The 1,051-nt window shown below is 55.9% G+C and overlaps 1 protein-coding gene across 1 annotated transcript; it reads left to right on the forward strand.

Annotated features, from left to right (window-relative positions):
• Positions 1–84: 84 nt before the first annotated feature.
• On the forward strand, positions 85–954 carry DQ04_10631000 (putative DnaJ chaperone protein; the record flags this gene model as incomplete). The annotated part of the gene is made up of 1 exon (XM_009316308.1): positions 85–954. The coding sequence occupies one exon, from the start codon at positions 85–87 to the stop codon at positions 952–954; it is 870 nt and encodes a 289-aa protein (XP_009314583.1).
• Positions 955–1,051: the final 97 nt, after the last annotated feature.

Here is a 1,051-nt window from a genome sequence, read left to right on the forward strand (position 1 = left end):
AAACGCGAGGAGGCGGAGCGCGAGCAACAGAAGCGCGACGAGGCACAACGGAAGGCACTCGAAGCGAAGAATGGCATACGCCAGATGCAGAAGGACGTGTTGGCGTTTCTGCAGCAGCACGACCTCCTTGATGAGACTGCGACAAATAAGTTGCTGCGCCACGCCGTGCGGCGGCCAAATGTGATGTGGCTGTTCTCAAAGATCAGCAACGCCGAAGATGCCGCCGCGGTTCTGTCGGATGTGACAAGCGGCAACACTGAGCGGCGCCCCGCTCCCGCTGCAGCTGCAACGCAGAGCGGAAAGGACGATGACGATGAAGGCGTAGAGGTGGAGGCTGTGCTGCGCTTCAATGCGCTGGTGGAGAAGAAGGAGCAGCAAACAGGCATGACGCGCTACGGCGAGCCTGTCAAGAAGAGCACTGCAGCAGACGCTGCCGTCTCTGAAAAGGCAAACAAGAAAAAGGGCACCACCAACGCCACCGGTGCGCCGTCGGCGGCGGCAGCAGCGAAGTGGGACGATGAAGACTTGGTTCGCCTGCAAAAGGCAACTGCAAAGTACCCGCCCGGGACAGTGGATCGCTGGCGCAAGGTGGCCACTATGCTGCGCGACAAGTTCACTGAAGAAGAGGCAATGGCAAAGGTTAACGAGCTTACAGCTGTGCTGCACCACGCTAATAATTCTAGCAATAATACTCGAACCGCGGCTCAGCAACCGGCGCCAGACGCCGTAAAGGTCTCTTCTTTGGGAGCTGCTGCAGCGGTGGTGCCCCCGGTCCCTTCCGCAGAGGACTGGACGGTGAAACAGCAGAAGATGCTGGAGCAGGGGCTGCGGGAGATGAAAGACTATAAGGAAAAGGATAAATTTCAAAAGATTGCGGCGATGGTGGATGGAAAGAATGCCAAGGAGTGCTTTGAGCGGTTTAAATATCTATGCGCCATGAATAAGCGCAAGTAACTCTTAACCTTGAAAGAGAGGGGGGAGGGTTTTTCAAGGCTAAGAATCGCATATCTCTACGTGTGTGTCACGCGCTATTGTGTGCGTTTTTTTTTTT

This window comes from Trypanosoma grayi (genome assembly GCF_000691245.1).
Source record: "Trypanosoma grayi strain ANR4 Tgr_1063_V1, whole genome shotgun sequence".
Taxonomy (NCBI): Eukaryota; Euglenozoa; class Kinetoplastea; order Trypanosomatida; family Trypanosomatidae; genus Trypanosoma; species Trypanosoma grayi.